This window comes from Glycine max, chromosome 12 (genome assembly GCF_000004515.6).
Source record: "Glycine max cultivar Williams 82 chromosome 12, Glycine_max_v4.0, whole genome shotgun sequence".
Taxonomy (NCBI): domain Eukaryota; kingdom Viridiplantae; phylum Streptophyta; class Magnoliopsida; order Fabales; family Fabaceae; genus Glycine; species Glycine max.
In genome coordinates, this window is record NC_038248.2 from 13,052,362 (window position 1) to 13,076,165 (window position 23,804).

Here is a 23,804-nt window from a genome sequence, read left to right on the forward strand (position 1 = left end):
CTAGCACGAGATTCTCCATAGCCATCCACCTAACCATCTACTCCTACGAACACTGTGACACCCTCTACCCCTCATCTATATACTAACAAAGGAATAAAAATTCAAATATTAATTAAAATTATTTTTTTAAAACATTTTTAAATACAAGCCTTTCAAAGGGATAAAAGGTTCACAATCACTTTCTTCTACATCATTTTTAAACTTGTCCAAATAAATAATAAAGTCATCGGCTCAAACAAGGCCATCTGAGACTTCATAGAATTAATATAAAACCCTATACCCCAATGTCACATCTTATCAGAGCGTTGTGTCTCGACGTCCTTCAGCACAATATTCCTTAAATTAGTTCACCTAGTCATCTGCTCCCCCGAACACAAAGTTCAAGATCATCACAAGATCCAAACACAAACAACAAACCGGGAGTGAGTTATCACATTCCTAACTAATAGAGAAACAAGACAACTAGATATACATATCATATAAACCAAATAAAACTTGCTTACACGTAATTCATGTAATTCCACCACTTTGTCATTCAAAGTTCACTTTTCATCTATCAATCACACTTTTCAATCATCAATCATATTACACAAGAATCACACGCTCTGATCAAGACATAATAACACCTCAATTTCATAATAAATAATTAGCAAGCGCATGAGAAAATTATGCTAAGACTCAAGCCTATATGCAATGTGGTACCATGTCAGTGAAAAACCACCCTGGGGCGCTTAGGAGTACATAACAAGACACACCACACAATGGGTTTGTCAGGTCACTCTCACTAAATAAGATCATAGGGAGACCAGTCAGGGTCACGATGTTTTGCGAGAATGCTCCAACCATATGGGATCAACATAGGCTTAAAGGAGCACTCAAACCCGGTGACCCCCAAGGCCTACACTCCGAAGAGTCCGTCAGGGCCTCTCCCTCCTGATTCAGGTCCAACCCCTAAAATCATTTTAGCACACAGACACTGTTCGTGAATTATACAATACCCACGACCTCACACTCGTGTTTTAAACACGTACAACATATTGCTACAATTTAACACTGATTCCTAAATAGGAAACCTACACTTTCTCTTTAACACTGGTTCCTAAATAGGAAACCTACGCTTTCTCTTTAACATAGCACATTTACACTTTTCTCAAGATAACACTGGTCGGGTTATTGTACAATTCACAGCTTACAATACAAATAATGTCACATCAAGAATTAATCACACACTTATTTACAACCAAAACTCATTCATAATTTCACATCTCATAATGTCACAATCCACCATCACATATTTCATTTATAAGCACTGCTCATGAATTATACAATACCCCCGACCTCACACTCGTGTTTCAAACACGTTTAACACATTGTGCAACAATTTAACACTGGTTCCTGAATAGGAAACCTACATTTTCTCTTAAACATTACGCCTTCAAATCATTATTTTAATTAATAAAATTATTTTTTCTTATTTATTTAATTCACAATATAATTATCGTCACATCAAGTGTCAAACACACACACTTATTCACAATCAAATATCATGCCCACAATTTAACATCTCATAATATCACATCAATCATCTCATTTTTACATGTATCTCGCAAATTGACACATTTAACTTTGTACTACTCAATCTTCACTATAATATTATAATACCATTATAATAACTTATTACACCTTATAACTCATACACATCACACAATAATAATATTTGCATGATACAAAACATATATATGTGTATGTATATAGTAAATTAAACAACATTGTTTTCAATCAAAGGATTTCTATAACAATTAATTTAATATTACATCAAAAGAAATTACCACTAGACATTAACCTTACAATTTTCTTTAATTTATTATTCTAGTATTACAATAATTATATACACATAACATGTTGATCATCGTCGTAGAAAAATTAGAACAAGATAATAATTTGTATAAAATAAGTCATTGAATAATATTATTTAAAATATAATTTACGTTAATAAAAATAGCTTAATTTTTCTAAGGGGTTCACACTCAACACAAGAACACATCAATTTCATAGTAATTTCTCATTGGGACATCAACTGATTCATCAAACATATATAATTCACTATAATAATTAAAAGGATAAAATAAAAATTGCAAAAACACCCAAAAACTCATTCCAATTGATATCTCTAAGGATCCCTACACATGTTCTCACTAATTCCCAATTGTGAATAACTCATCCCTTACCTCTAAGCGGACTCACGTGTCTTCAGCCAGCGATAGCAGCATCTCTAGCGGTTCCCTGAGATCCCTCCAGTTATTCCCCCGACTGCTCCGATAGAATTCCCAAACGTCGGAGAGACAGAGAAGAGATTGAAGCTTCCACTTGTACTGTCTTCATGCGATTGCTTTTTCTCCATCCAAGAATATTATCTCACAAATCCCAACGGTGAAAGTGTGAGAAATTTAATTTCGAACAACATATCCAAATTTCATGAAAATCCAACGGTTATCAAAACCGGGATCGTAATTTTACTGAGACCATTTTGGGTTTCTGCGGGAAAGGAAAATGTTACAATGCGAAAGGTATTTCTCTCAGCTCAAACATGATATCAAAATTCCCAACGGTGAGAATGCTCGGAATTGGGCCGCGAACATAGTGCTCAATTTTCACGACGATCCAACGGTGAACAAGTCCGAGATTGTCGTTTTTCTGAGACAGGTTAGGTGGCCTACGAGAAAAAGAGAGGGTTTTGGGAGAAGAAAGAAGAAACGAAATTGTGAGGCAAAGGAGACTGAGGAGTCAGTCTGAAAACTGACCTAGCATGTTGCTATTTATAGCTAGGGGCATTTACGACCTATTATTTACTCTATTTATTTATTTATTATTTATTATTTTATAAAAACAAACTTTATTTTATTCTCTATCAAACAAATAAATAAAATACCCTTTTTATTTTCTCTCAAATCATTATTTTAATTAATAATTATATCTCCTTATTTATTTATTTATAAAATCTCATCATTTTTTTTAAAACTCTATTTATTTATAAATAACAATCTTTTTAATCTAGTTTACGAAAATTGAGATGTTACAAACACAAAGTTTGAGATAATCATTGGATTCAAACACAAACAACATATAGGGAGTGAACTATAACATTCATAACTAAAATACAGATAAACAAATACATAAGCAAAATGCATCATAAAAATATTTATCACATAACTCAACTTAATACAATTAATGTCACTTCACCACTTTATTATTTAAAACTCATTTTTCAATCATCAATCACATTACACATGAATCACACACTCGATTCAAGACATAACAACACTCACCAAATTCATAATAACATAATTCACAAGCGTTATGCAAAAATTATACTAAGACTCAAGCCTATATGCAATGTGGTATCATGTCAGTGAAAAATAACACCAGGGTACTTAAAAGTACATAACAAGACACGTCACACAATGAGTATGTTAAGTCACTCTCATCATGTAAAATCATAAGGTGACCAGTCAGGGTCACTCTGTTTTGTGAGAATGCTCCAACCATATGAAATCAACATAGACAGGCTTAAAGGAGCACTCAAATCAAGTGTGTTTATTCCCAAGGCCTAGACTCCGAAGGATCCGTTAGGGCCTCACCTTTCTGATTCAGGTCCAACCCTTAAAACAACTTTTGCACGCAAACACTACTAATGAATTATATAATATCCACGACCTCACGCTTATTTTCAAACACATTTAACACAATGCACTACAATTTAACACCTTAGGTTCCTTACTTAGAATCATACACTTTCATTTTAACACCTCGCGCATTGGGCTACAATTTAATACCTCAGGTTCCTAACTTAGAACCCTACACTTTCCTTTTAATATCTTGCACATAACATTTTTCTCAAGGTAAACACCGGTCAGATTATTATATAACTCACAACTCACAACTCACAACACAAGTAATATCACCTCAAGTATTAACCACACATTTATTCACAACCAAATTTCGTGTCCACAATTTTAACATATCACAACATCACAATCCACTATCACATGTTTACATGTATCTCACAAATCAACACATATTCAGTTTATCCATTACATACAATTTCAATCACAATTTCATGATTCCAATATAACAATTTATCATGCTAATTTAGTAAATCTTGTCCAAAATGCCAACAAATTATACGAAAATACTTCTCAAAACATGGGGAGTAAAACCCCTCAAACAATTTCACATAATCATATAGGAAAAATTACAATATAATAAACATATCAAAATAAATCCCAATTTGATCTTCTAAGGATCCCTATACATGTTCATTCTAACCTCAATTGCAATAAACTCATTCATTACCTCTGAGTGGACTGACATGTGTAGTCCGACAGTACTAGCGGTATCTTTAGCGGTTTCCTAAGATTCCCAAAGTTTTTCCTCTGGTTTTTTTGCTAGGGTTTCCAAATGTTAAAAAGAAGGAAAATGGATTAGAGCCTTCATTGCACTATCTGTGTGTGATGAGCATTTCACCCTCCATAGACAATATTTTGAAAATCCCAACGGTGGAGATGTGCGAAAATGAATTTCGAACCTGGTATTCACATTTCATGACGATCCAACAATTAACGAGTCCGGAATCATAGTTTTACTGGGACAGGTTCGGGTGTATGTGAGAAAATGAGAATTACGTGCGGGGGGAATTTCTCTCACTACAGACATTATTTTTAAAATCCCAACGGTGAGGCTATGAGAAAGTTAGTTCCCAATCTAGTGTTCAAATGTCACAATGATCCAACGATTAACTAGTCTAGGATCGTAGTTTTAATGGGAAGCTCTCCGTTCCCGGTTCTCCTGTAGAGGATTTTGGGAGAGCGAGGGAGAGAAAACGAATTTGAGAGGAAGAGAGAGTGTAGAAATATATCTTAAATGTAAAAACTGACCTAATAGGTCTATTTATAGTTAGGGTACTTTCAGCCTATTATTTACTTTATTTTATAAACAAAAACTCTATTTTACTCCCTATCAAATGAATAAATAAAACATCCTTTTTATTTTCCTTCAAATCATTATTTTAATTAATAAAATTATTTTTTCTTATTTATTTAATTATAAAAACCACATTATTTTTCTAAAATTCTATTTACTTTTAAATAATTTTTTTTAATTTATTTTACGAAAAATGAAATGTTAGATGAGCATAGTGGTAGTAAATTTTCTCCACATTCTGCTTCAATTAATATCATAAATGGACAAAATTACAATTCTACAATTTAACCCAAAGAAGATTATAGTCCTATAAATGAAGTTTCCAATCGTATTCTATGTGATGTATCTACAAAAAATTGTGATGTCTCTGCATCATGTTTGAATTCATTATCGTTTTTAAAATTATTTTGTAATTTAAATGGTTTTCTTATGTACCATATAAGTCTTTTTTAATTATCCTTTTGCAAACATTATTATGTTGATTTCATTGGAGGCTTTTGATTATTATTTTGTAAATTATATCTTGAACATAACTATAAGTTGTTCAATTCATCATTTGAATAGTTCTAATATCAACATTAGGTTATTATCAAGACCTCACATAACTTTTTTATTCAATAATTTGGTCTTAAGGTAACCTTTTTTCTTTCCTTGTTAAGTTTAGGTGAAGAAATTCAAAGTGACAACTAAGATTGTATTGATAGATTAAAATACTGACCTTGGCAACCCTGATATTAGTTGTAATTTTTGTGTTGCAAAATTTTGGTGGGATGAAATGCTGTATTAGGGTAAAAACTCGTATACAACGAAATTTAGTTTGTGTTCCTAGGGAAAGATTCAGTTTCCATTTCTACTTGTCCCTACTGATCATCTACTAAAATTAATATTTGATCAAGAAAATACAAAAGCAAAACATTTCCAGCAACACATTAGAGCTTATAATATGATGTTGAGCTTCACTTCTATGGTGGAAAAATTGACCGAGGAGTCAATGATGGTAAAGGTTGGGTAGTGTATAGAATTTTTGGTCAAAACCACCATAGAATCTGCAATTTACTTCCTCAAAATGTAAAACAACCCAAATTTGCACAACTGTATATATATGATATCGCCCAACGAAGTAAATAACAGAATGCAATATATCAGGTATAATTACACTTTACACCTATTATCCATATTTTCTAAATTGTCTTCAAAGTTAATTACATTTTCTTAATACATATTTATTATTTTGGTTATGTTTGCATACTTAGGCCACAATCTTTAGAAAATGTTAGCCAGCTTAGCCTTTCAATTATTCATCAGATGAAGAAATGTTTGATTGTTATAAACCTATTGCAATGGCCTTTAGAATGGAAAGAGATAGATTTGATAGTGAACAAGACTCAAATTTCAAGTTAAGGTTGATAAGAAAAAGAGAAAAGAATTCCAAAATATACAACTTACCTATTATAGATGAGCTTGTTAGGTTAATTGTCAGCGATATTGATGTACATAATGAGGACAGAGATAGCATTATGGAAACACAAATGGGGATTTGCAAAGAATTAATGAGTTGCACCATGTATATTTGCCAAAGTATCCACTACTCTTCCCACATGGTGACATATGGTATTCCTCATGGTCAACTATCTGATCCAGATGGTCGTAAGAAAAGTAAACTAACTATGAGAGAATTTTTTTGCATTTAGACTTCAAGAACGTGAACTTAAAAATGCTATTATTTTGCATGCAAATTGTTTTAACAGTTTGTTGTGGATGGTTACACAATGATTGAGGCTCAAAGGCTAGCCTACATTTGTTTTCATAAGAAGAAACTTAGAGTGTATTCATATAAAGGGTTAGTTGATGCTGTTTTTGAAGGAGAGACAGATGAATGTGCAACAGGGAATAGAATACTTATGCCTTCAAGCTTTACTAGTGGTGCTAGATACCTTATGCAAAATTATCAAGATGCCATGGCGATTAGCAACTGGGCTGGATTCCCTGACATTTTCATCACATTCACTTGTAATTTGAAGTGGCTAGAGTTATCAAGATATGTTCAAAATCTTGCTTTCAAACCAGAAGATAGACCTGATATAGTTGCACACATTTTTAGAATGAAATTAAAGCAATTAATGAAAGATCTTAAATATGGACAGATCTATGGTTGTGCTAAAGCTGGTAATTTTTCATTATATTCTTTTAATCATATCATTCTATCTAATTATATTATTCTTATAGCTATTTATAATTATTATAAATACTTATTTTCATTTTGTTGTAGTTGTTTATAGAATAGAGTTTCAAAAAAAGGGATTGCCACACTATCCTATATTGTTGTTTTTAAATCCAAATTGTAAGCACCTTCATCCTGAAGATATAGATCAAATTATATCTGCTGAAATCCCATATAGAGAATATAACCCAAAGTTGTTTGAAATTGTAAAGGAGTATATGGTGCATGGTCCTTGTGGAAGTTCAAATAGGCATTCACCTTGTATGATAGATGGTAGGTGTTCAAAATTCTACCCTAAAGATTTCACTTCATACACTAAGGTTGATGAGGACGAGTATCCTATTTATAGTAAAAAGGATAATGGAAGGTTTATTGAAAAACATTGTTAGGCACAGTCCTTGGGTTCGAAACCAAGGGGAGTCTCCTGAAGAAGAAATATAGAGAGAGAGGAAGAAGGATTGAGTAAAAGCTTTTTTTTTCTATATCCTTTCGTGCACTGTTACAATGAATATATATAGAAGGTCATGTGCTATGAGAACCTTCTTATTACAAAATAGCGCTACGTAAAATATCACCTGACAATATCTGACACAATCCTAAAAAGTTTATGTTATTGCGCACTCCCCTACGCCTAGGTGTAAACGCTGGTACCCCAAGGATTTACGTGGCTATGTCTGCACGTAATCTTGTAAATATGTGGGTGCGCGAGCTTCCCTCTTGGGTCGAGCATGCAGGTTCGTATCAATACCTCCCTCTAGCAAAACCACATTTTCCTCAAGGTGGTAGGTAGTGCAGATATCGTCCCAGTGCTCCCATGATGTTTCTTCCGGCGCAAGACCCTTCCATTGGACCAGTGCGAGTAATGAAGGTGGTGAGGTAGTGTCATCCCACTTTGTATTGAGAATGTTCAAGGGTTCAATGAGGGGATGGTTATCAGCGGCTTGCGGCGGTAAAGGTGTAGTGATATTAGCTGTGGGGCCGTGGTGAGGTTTGAGTAAGGAACAATGAAAGACATTGTGAATCTTGGAGTGTTCCGGTAGTGCTAAGCGATAAGCCACGATACTAATGGTCTTAATGATGCGAAAAGGCCCGTAGTAACGCTTGGACAATTTGTTGAACTTGTGTCGAGAAAGAGAGGATTGGCGAAAGGGTTGGAGTTTGACAGACACCCAGTCATTGACTTGAAAGGATACATCTCTACACTTTGAATCGACCTACTTTTTCATAGTCTGTTGTGCCTTGGCTAGACGGGCGGACAGGGATGTCCAGAGTTCCTGTCATGAGGACAAGAGGTTATCGGCAGCTTCGACAATGGAGGAACCTGACAAGTATATATGTGGTGAGGGAAGGAGGAGGCTTGGCATAGGTTACCTCGAAATGAGTGATACTCGTGGCAGAATAGATGGCAGTGTTGCAACATCACTCTGTGAGGGATAAGAATTGCAACCACCGATGTGGTTGGTCATGAACGAAGCACCGAAGGTATTGTTCTAGGGTCCTGTTGACCACCTGGGTCTGGCCATCTGTTTCCGGATGGTATGAGGTGCTTAATCTCAACTTAGTGCCACTCAAAGTGAATAAATCGTGCCAGAAGTGTCCGATGAAGATGGGGTTGCGATCGGATACTAAACTTATAGGAAAGCCATGCAACTTGTAAACCATATCGAGGAAAAGAAAGACCACTTTGTGGGCGGTGTAGTGATCAGGAAGTGCGCCGAAGTGTGCTCCCTCAGTAAATCGATCAACCACCATAAGAATAGCGGTGTAACCCCTAGAAGGTGGAAGTCCGGTGATAAATTCTAATGAAAGGTCCTGCCATGGTGATATTGGAATAGATAAAGGTTGAAGCAAGCCCGCAGGTTTCTTAGTCTCGTACTTGATGTGTTGACAAGTGGGGCACTGCCTGATGAATTGGCGGATGTCGTCGCGCATTGTGGCCCAGAAGAAGTTGGATTGGATGTGATGCAGGGTTTTGGTGAAACCCAGATGACCACCTATGGGTGTGGAATGAAATTCTTCGATCAGTGGCGCAACAAACGGGTTCCCAGGCTCGAGCCAGATTCTATTTTTAGAGAGGAGAAGACCATCACGGATGGTAAAAGTCAGGGTGTGATGCGGGGCTGTGGGTGACCTGGGTGAGCATGGCTTGAAATAAGGTACTGGCGGCTGTGGAAGCAAAGCTACCATGATGATTCACCAAGATGTTTTGAAGATGCCAAAGTTCAAAGAGTTGTTTCAAGATTAAAGAATCAAGCATTCAAGATTCCACTCAAAGATTCAAGAATCAAATGAAGAAATCAAGAAGCATCAAGTCAAGTCAAAGTAGGTAGTAAAAAGTATTTTTCAAAAACATCAAATAACACTTTTTTGTTTGAAAAAGGATTTTCTGAAATCTTCTAAGTTACTAGAGTTTTTAATCTCTAGTAATCAATTACCATTTGGTAGTAATCGATTACCAGTGACTAGGATGATTTTCAAACTGGTTTCAATGCTTTGCAACATTCCAAAATGATTTTCAAATAGTGTAATCGATTACACTATATTAGTAATCGATTACAAGTGAATTTGAACGTTGGAATTCAAATCCAATTGTGAAGAGTCACAACTTTTCATAAAATACATTGTGTAATCGATTACACCATTATGGTAATCGATTACCAGTGAATGTTTTTGAAGAAAATATTAAGAGTTATAACTTTTAACATGGTTTTCTCAAAAGGTATCAAGGTTCTATAAATATAAGACCTTGGCATGCATTTTATATACAATAATATACATATACATCTGATTACATAGAACTTTCCATTGCTTTTCTCTTGCAAAACCTTTGCCAAATTCATTCTAAGTTTTTGTTCAATCTTTCCTTGAAGAAAGGAAAATTCTGTAAAAATAAAAACTGTGTTATCCTTCTGTTTTTCTCTTCTTCTTCTTTCCTTCTGCCTCTTGCCAAAAGAATTCAAAGAACTAACCGTCTGAGAATTCTTTTGATTCCCCAAATAGAGAATTCAAAGAACTAACCGTCTAAGAATTCTTTGCCCAAACACTGAATTCAAAGAACTTACTGTCTCAGAATTCTGTGTAAGAAGTGGGTAGCTTCTTGGTTGTAATAGTGAACACAAGGGAGGGTACATCCTTTGTGGTTCACTTCAAGTAGAGGGTACATCTACTTGGTTGTTCAAAGAGAACAAGGGAGGGTACATCCTTTGTGACTCTTTGCTTGTAAAGGATTTTACAAGGTTATTGGAAATATCAAGAACCGTGGGTTGCTTGGGAACTGGATGTAGGCACGGGTTGTTGCCGAACTAGTATAAAACTTGTGTTTGCTTTTTTCTTCCCTACGCTCTTTACTTTTCCGCCATGTACTTTTTATTTCCTCTTTACTTTTGTCTAAGTTATTGTTTCTGTTCTTTACTTTCTCATAACTTAGTAGTAAAGCCTAATTGAATCTAGTAACATTAAGAAGGATAAATTTTTAATTAGTCAAGACACGTTCATAATTAATTCAACCCCCCATTCTTAATTATTCCGAGGCCACTTGTTTCAACAGCGGCAAAGTGTTTGCACATTTCGTTGAGAAGGATGAAGTTGGGAATGAAGAGCAGCAAATACTGGGCGCTTGGTTGGTGGTGAACTCGCGACAAAGCGTCCGCGACGACGTTGGATTTGTCGAACTTATAATGGATAGTGTAGTCGTACCCTAAGAGTTTGGATAAATAGCTTTGCTGCTCCGGTTTCTGGATAACCTGGCCCATCAGGTCCTTCAAGCTTCGGTGATTGGTGAGAATGATGAAGGAGTGACCCAACAAATATTGCCGCCATTTGCGGACCACCATTGTGATGGCACATAATTCGCGAACATAGGTGGAAGCGAGCTGTAGGCGCGGACAAAAAGCTTTACTGAAGAAAGCTAGGGGTGACCACCTTGCATTAGTACGATGCCCATGGCCGTGCCGGAGGCGTCCGTTTCGAGTGTGAATGGACGGGAAAAATCTGGCAGAGCTAGCACTGGTGCCTGGGTCATGGCACGCTTAAGAGAGTCAAACGCAAGTTGAGAATCCTCGCCCCAATGGAAATTATCCTTCTGGAGGAGTGAAGTTAACAGCGCCGCAAAGGCAGCATAATCACGGATGAACTTGCGGTAGAAGTCCGTTAAACCCAAAAAACCACGCAAAGATTGGGTTGTCATGGGTGTAGGCCAATTCACCATAGCTTCTATCTTGGAAGGGTCTGCGGCGACGCCGTGGCCGTACACAATGTGACCCAAGAATTCCAATTGGCATTGAGCAAAGACGCATTTGGATTCTTTAAGGAAGAACTAGGCTTGTGATAAACAGTCAAACACCGTGCGAAGGTGGCCAAGGTGATCCTCGAAGATGGGGCTGTATACGAGAATGTCGTCGAAGAACACGACAATGAAGCGGAGGAGGAAAGGCCGAAGGAGCTCATTCATGGTTGCCTGGAAAGTGGACGGTGCGTTGCATAGGTCGAAGGGCATCACCATGTATTCATAATGACCCTAGTGTGTGCGAAATGCTGTTTTCACGACATCTTGCTCGGTCATCAATATCTAATGGAAGCCCTGCCGAAGATCCAACTTCGAAAACCATGAAGCAGAACCAAGTTCGTCAAGGAGTTCGTCGATGGTGGGCATCGGGAACCTGTCCTTTACCGTCAACGCATTCAGGGCCCGATAGTCGACGCAGAAACGCCAGCTGCCGTCCTTCTTCTTCAAGAGGAGCACCAGTGAAGAGAACAGACTGTTGCTCAATCGGATAAGGCTTGAGGATAGCATTTCATTCACCTGCTTCTCAATCTCGGTGTTCTGGTAATGAGGATATTGGTATGGCCGAACGTTGATGGGGGAGGTGTTGGGTAAGAGGTGGATTTGATGTTGTATCGGTCGAGGAGGTGGGAGATAGGTAGGGGGTTGGAACAAATGGGAGTATTGGTGAAGGAGGGTGGTGATAGCTGGGTATGGGTGGGTGATGGTTGTAGGTTGAGGCTGGGGAGGATGGTGGGTGATAGAAATGTGAAAGAAGGCAGAGGCCGAATGAGTTTTCATCAGGCGTCGGAGTTGGATCGAGGAGACGTCCGCGGGGATTGTCAGGGCGTCAACACGGAGGAGAATGGAGTGGCCATTGACGTAGAATTGCATGGTGAGGGTGGCATAGTCTGTGACGATGAGGCCGAGTTGCTTAAGCCATTGAATGTCGAGAATGATGTCGGCGTCGTTGATAGGAAGAACATGAAGGTCAACTAAGAAGACATGACCCTGGAGTTTGAGAGGGGTGTTGGGGCATATGCGATTGCGGGGTAAGGAAGTTCCATTGCCGATGATGACCTGGAGAGGAGTGGTCTGGGAAGAAGGGAGTTGTAGGTACTTGCGACTCGGGACTGGATAAAATTGTGGGTACTCCCGCCGTCGATGAGAACCGTGACGCGGGAATGGTTCACAACACCGAACAAGCGGAGGGCCTCGGGGGTGGAAGTTCCCGAGAGGGCATTGTAGCTTATCTGGGCAGGGGTGGGGTTCGGGGAAGGTGGGATAGGTAGTGGAGGAATGTGTTGGGAGGGTGGAGGTGTGGGGTCGTCAGGATCGGGGTCATCCTCATCGACGATGATCAGAAAGAAGAGTGCCTAGCATTTGTGGGTAGGAGCCCACTTCTCGTTGCAATTATAGCACAAGCCAAGTTCTCTTTTATAGGCCATCTCTTCTGGTGTGAGATGGCGAACTTGAGGACGATTGGCAGGGGGTGGTCTGGTTGTGGCCGAGGTTGGTGGGTTGTGGATGGATGGCGGGGTGTTGGTGAGGTTTGGCGTTGGTAGGATGGGTGAGCTGGGGTAGGGCTGGATAGGTGGGTGGTTGGTGGTCGAGGGTGGTAGCCATGATGGCAGTCTTCCAACTTGTCTTCTTGTAGCTTAGCTAAAAAGATAGCCTGAGGTAGGGAGATGGGTTGGAGGGCTTGTACCTCGCGTTGCAATTTCGGCAAGAGACCAGAGATGAAACAACTAAGTAAGCAGGAGGGCGAGAGGCCGATGATGCGGTTTGCTAAGCGCTCAAACTCGTGAAGGTATGCGTTGACAGACCCAGTTTGGGTGAGCTTGAACAGTGCTCCCTTAGGGTCATCATAAAATGTTGGCACGAAGCATGTTTCCAGGGCTTGCAGAAGGGACGTCCATGACGTGATGAAGCCATTGCGGTACATCCATTGCTACCAGCTAAGAGCAGCTCCATCCATATAGAACGATACAACAATGACTCGTTCTTCGTCCAACATGTGATGATAATAAAAAAGTGGGAGATCTTGAAGATCCATCCCATGGTGTCGGTGCCGTCGAACCGAGGGACATCCAGCTTAATATGGTGGCGGGTCAAAGTTGAGGAGGGTGATGGAGGTGGGAGGGGTAGAGGTGAGGGAGGTGGCTGGTGTTGGAGTTGCAGGAGCTGCAACTGCTCTTGGATGGAGTCCAGGCGTAGGGAAAAGTCGTGGTGGGTCTGGGTTAAGTGGAGAACCACTTCTTACAAACGATTTGTGGTTTTGGAGCGGGTGTTGTGCTCTGCCATGTAGTCGCCGGCAGGTTCGGACCAGTTGTTAGGCACAGTCCTTGGGTTCGAGACCAAGGGGAGTCTCCTGAAGAAGAAATATAGAGAGAGAGGAAGAAGGATTGAGTAAAAGCTTTTTTTCTATATCCTTTCGTGCACTGTTACAGTGAATATATATATATATATATATATATATATATATATATATATATATATATATATATATAGAAGGTCACGTGCTACGAGAACCTTCTTATTACAAAATAGCGCTACGTAAAATATCACTCGACAATATCTGACACAATCCTAACAAAATTATGTTATTGCGCACTCCCCTACGCCTAGGTGTAAACGCTGGTACCCCAAGGATTTACGTGGCTATGTCTACATGGTGATAGGTTTCACAATCGTCACATTGTCCGATACAATACAAACCTTTTGCTCAAGTATGAGTCTCATATTAATGTTGAATAGTGCAATCAGTCTAAGTTGATTAAGTATTTATTTAATTACATTAATAAGGATAGTGATTGAGTTACAACAACATTATATGAACGATATAGAAATACATATCCAAATGAGGAGGTTGATGAAATTAAATGTTATTATGATTGTAGGTATATTTCTCCAAAGCTATTTGGAGAATTTTTGGGTTTGAGATCAATTATAGGAAATCAGCAATGGAGAGACTTATATTTCATCTTCCAAATCAACAACCCATAGTTTATGAAGATGGTGATTCTTTAGAATCTATTTTGGAGAGACATGAGGCTAGTAGAACTATGTTTACTGCATGGATGGATGCTAAAAAAACATACCTCGAGGCTAAAAGACCTCAATATTTGTTTATAAATGTAAACCTCCTAACTAGCAGCCACGAAAAAGAGGTTACTTCATAGGAAGGCTTTTTCATGTACCACTGTCTTCTGGTGAACTTTTTTACTTGAGTCTTTTACTCAACACAATTGAGGGACCTGAAAGTTACAGCCAAGTCCGAATTGTGGACGGTGTTGAATATCCTTCAGTTAGGGATTCATGTTACAAGTTAGGACTTCTAAATGATGAAAAAGAATTTATTGATGCAATTAAAGAAGCTTCACTTTGGGATACTGGTCATTGTTTACGTGCATTGTTTGTTAATGTTGTTGTCTAATTCACTGTCAAGACCAGAAAATTGTTTGGGTAACAACTTGGAAATACCTTTCTAAAGACTTGGTTTACCACCAACCTATAGTTCTCCAACAGTTTGTAATTTGTTTAATTCACAATTAATTAATATTAATCATAACTTTTTTTTTTAGTTTCTCTTATCTTAATAATGTTTTTTGGTTATTTACAATTTTGTTGTGTGATCGTTTTCAAATATTCAGTTTGTAGATGAATAAATTAAATCTTTAAGTTTACAAGAGATTGAAAATAAGGAGCTAAGCAAGAATGGGAAATCATTAAAAGATTTTCCATTAATGCCTTCACAAGATGTGGAGGTGTATGCAACATTAAGCAATAGACTCATTGCAGGGCAGCTGCATTTTGATAAACTTGAATTAGTAAATGAGTTCAATAGATTTCAAACTACAATGACTAATGAGCAGAAAAGTGTTTTTTACATTATTGTCTCTCCTTGTTAAAAAAATTCAAGATTATACTCTATTTTTATTTGATTGCTTAAATTGAATTAATACATATTGTTTATTTTTTAAAATTATATTTTACCCCATAATTGTGTAGTAGTTTGGTTATGTGTCTTTTTCAATCAATTATATGTCAAACTTATTAGTTTCTAAGTGTTTCTTAATAGTAAAATGATATAGCTTTTTATTTTATGTTTTATGCAGATGTCTATTTACTTATTCTTTGAATCTTGATTCTCATTTTTGCACTCTGTTCTTTTTTTCTTTACATAAATAAACTTTTTTATACACTGTTATATATTGATTTTTTACTTCATACCTTGACTTTATTGATATGTTTTTTTTTTAAAAAAAAAAACACACTAATTGACCCATCATTTTAAACTGTGGGAGGATTTTTCTTTGTGAATGGCTATGGTGGAATGAGTGTTTTTTTGGAAATGACCGTGACACTTATTGTGCTCCAAATTACTGTCGTAGTAATACATATTCTTCTTTTGCATTTTTGAAACAAAACAAAATTTGTTCTTTTTTGCAATTTGTTTTACTCTAAACTATCTATATTCCTTATATTTTTTATACCTATCTGTATTCCTTATTTACACAATAATTATTAATACTTTTCTAATTATATTTTTTAGTATCATAATTTGAGACCCCCGGGACACAGGTCACTTTACTAGTTTTCATTAAAACTTATAAGAATTAAGTTAAGAGAGACATAAGATTTGCAAATAAATTAAAATTAGGATATAGAAAATAAGACAATATTTATTTTCTTTTTTATTATAAAAAGGAAGGGTGCTGTCGTGGATTTTGGTTTTGGGCTCTTGGCCCGTCAGGCCATGACCACTTGAATCTGAATTTCTGAATTCCGAATTCTAAATTCTTCTTCCACTCCGCGCCTCCAAGTTTCATATTTCCCTCTACCTTTTTATTCCCAAATTAACAAAAAACCGCCATCACCAAATTTTCTAATCTTCCAAACCTCAAAACCAAAATGCTAAAAATTTTCAAGTCCCCCTCCCCCCTCTTTCTACTCCCATTCAACAATTCAACCATGAATATAAACCATCACTCCACAACCCACAAATCCATCACAACCCCACCTCTTCTTCTTCTACATCTCTGTCCCTAAACAACAACCCTTTTTTTGTGTCACTCAAATTCGCCACAAATGGAAGCCAGTGGCAGTGACACTGCCGCTACCACCACTTCCGACCACAGTGACAAGGAGAATGTCCCTCCTCCTCCTCCTCCTCCTCCTCCTCCACCATGTAGCAGTAACACCAACGAGACCAAGACTAGTAGTAAGACCCAGATTCCCCTCATCGTTCCCACGTCTTTCAAGAAAAAGAAGCGCAGCAAGCGGAAGCCCAAGAGGGTGCCTCTCGCTGACATCACTAGCCTCTTCGATAATTCCGCCACCACCACTACTACTACGGTTACTCCTTCCCAAGAATCCCAACAGCAACAGCAACAACAACAACAACAACAACAAAGTGGAGCTTCTGCTCTTCCTAGGAGGTCGCCTCGTAGCTCCAAAACATTAAGGATGGGTTTCAGATAGAGATTCAGTTTTGTATTTGTTTCCTGGCACAGCTCGTTTCAATTTGCAATGGTAGAATTTGGGGGAAAGGCACAAATCATTCAGATTACCATAATATTAACGGAGAATATTCATCTGCCAATCATAATTAATTTCTGTCAAGAAATCTAACTAATCATCTTTATAATATTCTCCCTATAATCATGTTTTGTTAATATATAAAATTCGAACATGAGATCTTAGATGGCCTGTTCAAGGAAAGTATTATTTTATTAACTGGGAACAAATGCAAAGAATTGCACTGTGTAATAGGCTAGATCTAAATTGCAGTTTTCCATGTAATGTAATGCATCGTGTCTATATAGTTTATGTATGTACATATATGCCTCGTGTTTTTGTGAGAGAAATGCCCATTTGTACCAATTTGTTATACAAGTTTCTGGACGAAATTAAACCTGCGCGAAATAAATTATCCTTAATCTCCACCAAATTCCTTGTATCTTTTTAATACTTATTCAATAAAACGTAAATGTGTGGATTTAAAATGAATTTGTGGGAACTGTTTTATCTTTATTGTTTGGAAGAAAAGATAAAAATATTATTGAAGAGAAATTTGGTATGTTTTAATGGGATTTGTATCTTTTATGTTTTATTTTAATTCAAAAAAATTTCTTATATTTCTATGTTTTTTATTTCAATCCTTTAAATCAAACATATGATGAAAGAAAATGTAGACGAACTCGTTTTGAAAGAAAAAAATAGTTCTTTTTTCCATACAAGAAAGTGGAATATACAAGAAAATGTTCCATACCACGTTTGCATACGTGAATATCGGATCCTTTGCCTTGTCACTCATGATATGAATGTGAATGCCTCTTAAATTGAATCTTAAAAGAGATTAATCTTGGTTTAGTGACATGTCACGTGTGTCCCAATTCGCACACAAAGGTGTCACATTCGGATGAGGGAGCCAAGGATGCATGATGCTCTGTTATCCCTTGCTTTAACACATGTGACATATATTTGCATACATAATTAAATTGTAGAGCATAAAAGACCAAGGATGTATTTGGTTATTGTTAACTTACTTTTGTCAAAGAAACTCCTTTGTTACTTCACCATTAAATGCATTGAAATTCATTCTACCGAGCTTTTGTGGAAAAACCAAAATACCCCATCTGTAGGCGACTAAACATTATGATCGAAATGGTTCAAATATCATATTAGAATTAAGTACTGACTGAACGTAACTTTGATGCGAAAACAAAGTGCATGTTTGGAACTGCGTCAGCATGCCAAATAAGCGTATCCAATTCAAAGCTACATATTGGAGCTTCAGCTTCAGCTTGGACATGGGTAAACATGGATCAGTGAAACCAATCCAAACACACTAACTCAAATAAGGAAAATTACCTATATTATCATAAGAATATTTTGACAATATCCAGCTGACCATAGATCTTAAATCCCTAGTGGCCATACTTATTTATTTTTATTTTTATATCAGCCATACTTAAATCTTGCATATAAAATACGTATTTTCTAGTGCTAAAATTCTATGGCATAGTTTCTTTGATTCAACTTAATTACTCAAGCTGTGAAACATTAAGTATAACAACAGGTTTGATCTCCTGAATTTATTCTATCCTTTTTTTCTTTCATTCTCTTATTACCTTTTTCTTTTTCATTCTACTTCGCTATCTTATCACGAGTCCTCTCCTTAGATTAAAAAAAACATAAAGTTATTGCATAACCAGCACCGGGACCTTGTCATTACCAATAACAAGTTTACTGAAATTAAGAATCAACACAAGGCAAGGTGGCTTAAAAATCCTTAAAATTTTGATTGACATTTATATGCATAATTAATGCCAAAAATATCATTCAAGAAGGAGAATGATGAGAGTACAAACAATATACAAAAGAATGATGAAAAAGGAAATTAGAAAAATACATGGCAACTGGTCATCTGATCTTATTCCACTCTGAGCATCTTCTCCTTTCTTTACTCTATGAAAGCCTTGATTTCTCCTCCCTTTGGCATATATACTTCTCTTTATATGTTTCTCCTTCCTCATTGTGCATATACTTAGTAATTTTCTCAACACTTGGGTAGGTCAGTTGGAGGTGGTAATAAAGATTCATTTGGTCCTTTACCGTTGTCCACAACAAAAGCCATCTTCAGTCCCCATGTTGTATGAATTTCCAAGTGGCAATGCATAAACCAGACACCTAACAAAACAGAATACCATATATCATAACATTAAAAAAAAAAAAAGGGAAATCAAAATCAGTTTATTTTTGTACAAAATTTTTAGCATTAGACAGAAGTTCAGATGCAACAGAATTATAATTGAGAAGTGCTAGTAATACATCCTTTGATACACTCATCACTCCTCTGTACATATTTTTTCTATCTTTGGTTAAATTTATAGGAATCATGTGTGTGACTCGTTACACATTTTTTTTTGTAATTTCTAATAAATTTTGGCTACCAACAGATAATATGTTTAAAAGAGTGCGTTGCTATCATTTTCTTGTTAACTTTATACCTGGATTGTCAGCCCTGAATCTAATAGCAGTCCACCCCCCAGCCGGGACTCCAACTGTATTTCTCTCCACAGGATCTACAAGGTTAAATTTCTTGGGGTCTTTTGTGGGGTTGAAATTCCCTTGTCCCCTACCAACCACAAAAAAGTTGAAGCCATGGAGATGAATAGGATGGTTCTCAGGTGTTATCATTCCAGTATCTTGCAAGACCAATTGAACTGTGGAATTGTAAGCAAGTCTATAGACCCTTGTGCCTTTCATGGTCTTCAAATTTGATGGTTGTGTCCCTGTGAAGTTATACACCACAGGAGGATTTCCGGGGAAATCGTCGGTGAAAACTCCCTTGATCTTGAAGAAATGTGCTTGAAGAAGAGAAATTTTAGGCATCACAAAGGTAACATTGTTGATATCTGCTACCACCCTGCTATTATTCACACAAGTAGCACAAGGGTTGACACCAAGGCTAACTGTGAAGAGCAAGTTATGATCAATCTTTAAAGGGACTCTAGCAGGATGCTCTTTGGAGTTTAAGCTTCGGAGAGAGTCGATGAAAGTGGTGGCAACTGGTGTTGCATTTTTAGGAGGCATGGAAGTGAGGGTGGTGATGGTGGAACCAAGGGTGCCTAGATAGTGTAAAGTGGCAGTGGCAGTCTTGTTGTCAACTGCAATAGGAGCATCCATGAAAGGAGAGGCTGCAACCAAGTATTTGCCAGTTGCATGTTTGGTTGTTAGAAGCACATTTGTGGTTTGGCCAGGTGCTATGACAATGGTATCAGTTTTCAAAGGTTTTGTGTAAACTGCATCAACCTCAACAACAGTGAGTTCATGCCCAGCAATTTTAAAGAAGAGCTCTTCATTGAGTGCAGCATTGATGATTCTTAGCAAGTAGGTCTTTCCTGGTTGAACATCCAACTTATATCCTCCTGCACACATGAAAAAGGTTGAAAATTACTTAGCTGAACATCCAACTTAAATCCTCCTCATTTAAGATTTTAATTTTTAAAAGAAATTTGATTCATTTTACTTCCTTAGTTAATTTTATTTTTTTATAAATATTTGTTGAGAAGTTTATTTAGACTGGCCAATATAAACATTTTGTCAAATGAAATAAAACTTTCTTTTTTTCATTTTTCCTTTGGCTTTAGCTACTTAGGAAAACTTGTTAATTTCAATTTTTGAGTCACATTGGCTTAGTCTAATTACGTTATAAGTTAGAGTTTGGCTCTTGGACTTATACCTTGTGAAGCATAGCCTTGGATAGGTCCTGGATGGCCGTTGATTGTGTGAGCATCAGAGGCATTTGGAGCCAAACCAGATTTCAAAGCTTCATTTATTACAGCCTCAGTATCTGATTTCCACCATTCACCTGCACCAAATTCAAATATTGTGAGAACTAGGAAGTATGGTTTCTATTCTAATTAGATTATTAATCAAGGTCCAAAGGAAGATATTCTGTATAAAATATATGATTTTTTTTTAGAAAACTAAGATACAGTTTCACAATTGTTTTTAGCAATATTCTCCTATCAAAATTGAAGTTTTACTTGAGATTCTATGTTGACTTTTGATGCAAATTTTTGTTGTGAGATAATTGTGATTGGAAAACATAAAAATTTCCTAAAAATTGTAATTAAGTTCTTTTTTTCTTTCTAATTTATGACTATAGAAGCAAAAAAGTTAAATATTTAGCAGCATAATTAGGAAAAAGGTACTAGAACTTACTCAATATGATAACTTGTTCCATATTTGGTTTGGGAAAAGGGTAAGGAACTCCAAGCTTGGGCAAGATGACCAAGGCACCATGGACAGTGGCCCTAAGCCAGAGGATATGTGCATGCCACCAAAGTGTGCCTCTCTGGCCTGTAAGAGTAAAGTTGTAGACATAGGCCTGGCTCGGTAGAATTGGACACTGGGTTATGTATGCTGGCCCATCAGCCCAACCTGTTCTCAATTGTCTCACCCCATGCCTGTTCAATTTTATTTTATTTAAAAGTGTGTAAATAAATAAAAATAACTAGTAAATAAAAGCACTCAGTGCCTATATTTGACAGATGAGAAAGATGTGAGAGGGTATATGTGATTTATAACCGTTCAAATCAGTTTCTTATATAGTTGGTAATTATTTTTCTTTTAGTCTAATATAATTTTTTTTCATGTAAGGATTTAATTTTATATAATTGAATGTATGTGCAATTATTAAGAGTAAAATAGAAAAAAATAATATGAAAACCAAATGGGATTATGGCCATTATTTGTAGTATAGATAGTATTAAATGGCACATAAGACTGAATTTAGAATCATAAGAAATTCAAAAACACTCACCAATGGATGCTGACATTGTACTTGACCTGGTTGACTACCTTAACCAGAACAGTGTCATCTTCCCTTGCATAGATGGTGGGACCTGGGAACTTTCCATTTATGGTAACAATGGGCTTGGTTGAACCCAATCTTGTGGTATTCTTTTGCACCACCTGTGTAGAACACCATCCAATTAAAGGTCACACGTTTGTCTAGTGCAACAACATTCTTGGCCAATAATAAGGGGTGAAAAGTGCAATTACATATTCTACCAAATTTAAGTGCCTTGCCTTGCTCAACAATTCCCCCACCTACTTTGTTGTTTGGTAAAGGTATATATATGCATGGTCATATATTTTTCGGTAGAAAGCACAAAAGCATATATTTGCTTAATTGAAAAAAAAAAATATGACTTAGCTTCCATCTTTTTACCTTTCTAGTCAACTACTAAAAATGTACTGTACCTGATAGTTCTTAACCAAAATATGTATCAACCATAAATATTGTAGTCAATGTTTTTATTACTAGATATTAAATCGTGCAATTTAAAATTCAATTGAGTGGAAGACCAAAAGAAAAATAGAATCCAAAACTCTATCATAATTTTTCACACAAGATTATACATGCATGAAAACAATTAGATCAATGAAATTGAAAACATATGGGGCGTTCATTTTGGTCTCACGAAGTTTAATTTCATTTTTTCATCTTATTTTCCAATGTTATAAATGTAGCACAATTCATACTATAAGCTTAGCATGCATGTGTGAGTGACATGATAAAATGCAAATAATAAAATGCACCAACATTGAACTTGTAGTGGCGAACCATAGCTTCCACAGATAGTGGAAGCAAGAAAGCTGCCAGCAATAGCATGATTTGAATACCAAACGCTGCCATATGGTTACCCCTTTTGAGCTCTCTATTCCAATAGCTTCAATTCTCCCTTGCTGGCTAGCCACTCTTGAATGCACTGCAACACAGAGCAGGAAGGACAAGCTTATAAAGAGCCACTCCCTGCTGTAATGTCCCTTTCAATAAGTTGGTGAAAGGAATACTTAGGAGTTAAGACGTAAGGCTCATATTATAAAGAACAAATAACTCAAAATAAAAAGGTAAAACCAGAAGATCTATGTTATTTGTATAACGCTCATATAACAAATTATATATAGAGAGAGAAAGGCAGAGAAGAGAGAGAAATATGTAATGTAATAAATGATGCAATGGGGAAAGATAAACACAAAACTGTTGCATAAATTGTTAGAGTAAACCCTCATTTCTAGTCACGTTAGTTCCTCTCACTCCATTACGGATTATAATGATAGTAAGTTATAAAATTTAGGAACATAATAATTGTATATTTCAAAGATTAAAATGATAAAAATTTAAATTTTTTTAGTAACTTATATGATATTTTATTTTTTAATTTCATTGTAGCATTTCATAAGTTTAGGAATTAAGATGAGTGTTTATTCATCTGTTATATGAACAATACAACTAAAATAAATAACAAATTAAATTAGATTTTTCCTCTAATTTATTTTTTTACATCCAATTTGATTTTTTTTAATTTGATCTTTTAATTTTTAAAATCAATTCATTTTGATCTTGCCGTTTAAATTAATTTGAGTAATTATACCGTCTAAATGTGTATTTTATGACAGGTTTAACACTACTACAAAATGCAGATTTAACATCGTTAACTTAACATCAGTTTTTGATAAAATCGATGTTAACAAAAATGCGATGACATAATGATAAATAACATGACTTTCTTAACATCGGTTATCCAAATAATCGATGTGAACACAGTACGTTAACATCGGTTTTTAAAAAACCGATGTTAACATCACTTCAATAACGTCCGTTTTTCGAAAATTCGATGTTGGAAAATGATAAGTTAACATCAGTGTTTTAAAAAAATCAATGTTAATGTTAACATTACTTCCTTAACATTGGTTTGTCCACAAAACCGATGTTGGTAAATGATAAGTTAACATCGGGTTTTTTTTTAGAGAATCGATGTT

The 23,804-nt window shown here is 36.2% G+C and overlaps 2 protein-coding genes across 2 annotated transcripts; both read right to left on the reverse strand.

The window, feature by feature from the left end:
• Positions 1-11,108: 11,108 nt before the first annotated feature.
• Positions 11,109-11,702, reverse strand: LOC106795277 (uncharacterized mitochondrial protein AtMg00860-like). The gene is made up of 2 exons (XM_014764686.1): positions 11,589-11,702; positions 11,109-11,516 (listed from the first exon to the last, which is right to left on the reverse strand). Exons 1-2 carry the CDS (start codon positions 11,700-11,702, stop codon positions 11,109-11,111), a joined length of 522 nt encoding a protein of 173 aa, XP_014620172.1.
• A 6,961-nt stretch (positions 11,703-18,663) lies between these two features.
• LOC100785096 (laccase-4) lies at positions 18,664-22,752 on the reverse strand. The gene is made up of 6 exons (XM_003539910.5): positions 22,585-22,752; positions 21,799-21,950; positions 21,198-21,442; positions 20,713-20,841; positions 19,478-20,398; positions 18,664-19,157 (listed from the first exon to the last, which is right to left on the reverse strand). The coding sequence occupies exons 1-6, from the start codon at positions 22,675-22,677 to the stop codon at positions 19,027-19,029; spliced, it is 1,671 nt and encodes a 556-aa protein (XP_003539958.2). The 5' UTR covers positions 22,678-22,752; the 3' UTR covers positions 18,664-19,026.
• Between the last annotated feature and the right edge of the window lie 1,052 nt (positions 22,753-23,804).

Excerpts from the sequence above, each read along its gene's own strand:
- LOC106795277 (XM_014764686.1), bottom strand. The coding sequence starts at position 11,702 with ATGGTGATGCCCTTCGACCTATGCAACGCACCGTCCACTTTCCAGGCA. Across the intron at positions 11,517-11,588 it reads TGTTCTTCGACGACATTCTC|TTCTTCCTTAAAGAATCCAA; the intron begins GTATACAGCCCC and ends TCACAAGCCTAG.
- LOC100785096 (XM_003539910.5), bottom strand. The coding sequence starts at position 22,677 with ATGGCAGCGTTTGGTATTCAAATCATGCTATTGCTGGCAGCTTTCTTG. Across the intron at positions 21,951-22,584 it reads TTCGCCACTACAAGTTCAAT|GTGGTGCAAAAGAATACCAC; the intron begins GTTGGTGCATTT and ends TGTTCTACACAG. Across the intron at positions 21,443-21,798 it reads TACAATGTCAGCATCCATTG|GCATGGGGTGAGACAATTGA; the intron begins GTGAGTGTTTTT and ends AAAATTGAACAG.